This window comes from Gastrolobium bilobum, unplaced genomic scaffold (assembly GCF_033153095.1).
Source record: "Gastrolobium bilobum isolate Gb01-03AN ecotype WA unplaced genomic scaffold, APGP_CSIRO_Gbil_v1 utg910, whole genome shotgun sequence".
Taxonomy (NCBI): domain Eukaryota; kingdom Viridiplantae; phylum Streptophyta; class Magnoliopsida; order Fabales; family Fabaceae; genus Gastrolobium; species Gastrolobium bilobum.
The window spans coordinates 54,129-57,919 of record NW_026899794.1 but is presented as its reverse complement, the minus strand read 5'-3'; the positions used below and the strand labels follow the sequence as shown (position 1 = coordinate 57,919).

At 38.9% G+C, this 3,791-nt stretch overlaps 1 protein-coding gene across 1 annotated transcript; it reads left to right on the top strand.

Annotated features, from left to right (window-relative positions):
• The first annotated feature begins 854 nt into the window (after positions 1-854).
• LOC133293528 (uncharacterized mitochondrial protein AtMg00810-like) lies at positions 855-1,799 on the top strand. The gene has a single exon (XM_061492099.1). The coding sequence runs from the start codon at positions 855-857 to the stop codon at positions 1,797-1,799; it is 945 nt and encodes a 314-aa protein (XP_061348083.1).
• The last annotated feature ends 1,992 nt before the right edge of the window (positions 1,800-3,791 follow it).

Here is a 3,791-nt window from a genome sequence, read left to right as displayed (position 1 = left end):
CACCACAACATGATGGATCAACCAATGACAGTAGTGATGATTCTTCTATATCTATGCCTGCAAATATATTATCTGATGATCACTCTCAACTTCCTACTGTTCCCCGAAGGTCCAACAGGTTAAGCATTCCACCAAAACATCTACAAGACTACTTGTGCAACAATTCAGCTGTTTCTACTGATCATCCAATTTCTTCAGTGCTCTCTTACACCAAGTGTTCAGCTGAACACTCATCTTTCTGTCACAACATTAGTTCTTTCATTGAACCTCGCACATACAAACAGGCATCACAATCTAGTGAATGGGTTACTGCCATGGCTGAAGAGATACATGCTTTAAACAAAAATCAAACCTGGACTTTAGTAGATTTACCTCATGGTAAACGTCCAATTGGCTCTAAATGGGTCTACAAAATCAAACATCATCAAGATGGCTCCATTTCTAGATACAAGGCACGTCTTGTTGCGAAGGGATATAATCAAATGGAAGGTGTAGACTATTTTGAAACCTTCTCCCCTGTTGCAAAACTAACCACTATTCGGTTGCTATTAGCAGTTGCTGCAGCTCGTGGCTTTTTCATGAAACAACTTGATATTAACAACGCTTTTCTCCATGGTGACCTCCTAGAAGAAGTTTACATGTCTGTTCCAGATGGGGTCTCTCCTCCCTCTCCAAACTAAGTATGTAAACTCCAAAAATCACTCTATGGGCTTAAGCAAGCTAGTCGTCAGTGGAATGCTCGTCTCACCACTGAACTTCTGCTCCTTGGATACACCCAATCTTCAGCTGATCACTCCTTATTCACCAAGGTTAGCAATGGTACTTTTACTGCATTACTGGTATATGTTGATGACATGGTCCTGGTTGGTGACAATATGGATGAGATCAATTCTGTTAAACAACACCTTGATCAACAGTTCTGCATCAAAGACTTAGGACCTTTGAAATTTTTTCTTGGTCTTGAAATAGCTCGGTCACCTCATGGAATTGTTGTTAATCAACGGAAATATGTTCTAGAACTGCTTGCCGATAGTGGTTTGCTTGGGGCCAAGGCTGCCTCCACACCAATGGAGCCTACCCTACGTTTATGTCAGAATCAAGGTGATCCTTGTGCTGATCCTGCATCATATCGTAGACTTGTGGGGCGTCTATTGTATCTTGCTAATACTCGACCGGACATATCTTTTGCTGTGCAACAGCTTAGCCAATTTGTGGCTAACCCAATGATAGCTCATTTTGATGCTGCCATTCGAGTACTCAGATATCTAAAGGGGTCTCCTGGCAAGGGGTTATTCTTCTCTTCTAGTAGCTCTCTTACACTTTCTGGTTTCAGTGATGCTGATTGGGCCACATGCTTGGATACTCGTCGCTCTATTACTGGGTTTTGTGTCTTTCTTGGCACCTCTTTGATCTCTTGGAAATCCAAGAAGCAAACCACTGTAAGTCGATCCTCCGCTGAAGCAGAATACCGTGCCTTAGCCTCTTTGACTTGTGAGATCCAATGGCTCACCTATATCTTACATGATCTTCGTGTTCCCGTTTCTGGTCCTGCTATGCTTTATTGTGACAATCATGCTGCAGTTCATTTGGCCCATAATCCTTCTTTTCATGAAAGAAGCAAGCACATAGAGCTTGATTGTCATGTTACACGCCATCATATTCTGCAAGGACTGATTCATTTGATACCTATTGCCTCATCTCAACAGCTTGCAGACATGTTTACCAAAGCCCTTCATCCTACTCATTTTCGTGACTTCATGGACAAGTTGGGGTTTAAGGATATTCACCTTCCAACTTGAGGGGGGGGGGGGGGTGTGATGTAGCATTCTGTTTTCTGTTTCAAGTTAGTTAGCTTTATTTACTGCCTGGGCTTATATGTTAATTGGGCTTATTTGTACTGGGCCTTTTCCTTCAGTTTAGGATTAGTTAGTTAGATTGGTGATGTCATATTTAAACTCACTGTGTGTAGAAACTTAACTGATTTTTCATTCATTCCCTTATTCTTGTTAATGTGGATCAATTCAGATTCTAAGAGTTCGGGTGCGAGTCCAAGGATTACGATACTTATGCTCCTCCCCAGATGGTGTTGGTGGAATTTGAACCGAGGTCCTCTACCACCACTTAATCCCCATGCTACCAACTGAGCCACCACACTTTACCACAAGCAAAAGCTTATTATGTCTTTGCGGTCTGAAATAGATCAATTTTGAAGTACAAGTTATTTTATCTAATTTTTTCAGTTTGATCATATAATTATCTATTTGGTTTGAATTTTTTTATAATCCGATCCAATTCAACTTAATTTTATTCGATTTAAATTGGATCGATTTTTGATTTTTCAAAAAGTCTAAAATTTCAGACATACAAATCACTAGCTATATCAAAATAAAGTCATACAAAGTTACAAACCACTGAAATAAGTCTTTAAACTCATGAAAAGTTAAAATAGATTAATAGACAATAAAAAACTAAAACAAGATAATTTGCTGTCAATAACATCCAAGATTCCAAGTCATCATTTTTCAAAAATAATAAATACATAATACATTAAATCAATTTTTATTAACCAAACTGGAAACCCATCCAATCCAATTAAAATGGGGTAAAAGAGCGCACCCTTGATGCGGTGGCGATTCAAAAAATCAATTTCGATTTTTGGTTTTCAATTTTTCGGTTTGGTCATCGCGGTTTGAATCGATTGATGAATACCATATTAGACCCAAAAACTAAAATAGTATTGTCTAAAGGGCATGGCATTATTAAAGTAGCTATTGTATAATTATGACATTTATGATATGTTATACTTAATTGTTCAAAACATCAGTTTCTTTTGAAATAATTGTCCAACTATCTCATAGTTCTTCCATTGACCTTAAGTGTGCTAACTATGCCCCAAGGCCAGTGTCAATATATGGAAAAATATTTGAGCAATTGTGCACGCACGTTTCAAACTATTACAAAATTAAAAATGTTGATTCATTCATAAACTGAAATAATTTAAAAGAGCACAAAATACATAACAAATTACGGATATAAAAACAATACTTATATGGTTGACCAATTGACTCGAGTTCCTTATATCCGCTGCCCAAAACCTTGATTGGTGTTCCTTATTCAGAGTGTGGCACTACATATTTCAGCTAATAATATTATACCCCCTAATGATCAACTAAAGAAAGTGGCAAATTAGCAGAAATACTATAGTGGATCTGAGGAAAAGGATGTGGAGGGTATCTGGTGACAACCGATAGATCATTGGACCATGTATAATGGCTGGTTGGCTTTGTTGCAACTGGGCGGGCACTTGATGTATGCCGACCAGTATTTCACCTTGGTCGGCAGGGATTTGTTGGGGCATCCCATAGTGGATCTGAGGCGGAGGTGGTAAGATTGGAACCATGCTTTCAGCTTGTACTTCCTGTACGAATGGCTGAGGGCTGAAGTGGGAGGTTTGACGGAGGACGGTGATTTCTTTCCTCATTTCGTCCATCTGGCATTGGATAGCCGGGTCTACAACAACTGGGGCAGTAGCGGTAAGTTTGGCAACATCCGGAAAGGTCACCGCTGGTCTAACCGAGAAATCTTCCAACGACCCCCACCCATCAGTATCACCACCTCTCTCTCTCTCTCTCTCTCTCACTGTGTCGTTCACTCCAATTAGCAACAACCAAACGTGATCCTTTTTTCTTTTTCTTTTCCACACACGTTTTTTATTTTATAAAAAATTAATTTAATTTTACAAAATAGCCCATTAAAAATTTAAAATAGAAAAAAATATGTATATTTACGTA

Coding starts and splice junctions, on each gene's coding strand:
- LOC133293528 (XM_061492099.1), top strand. CDS start 855: ATGGTCCTGGTTGGTGACAATATGGATGAGATCAATTCTGTTAAACAA.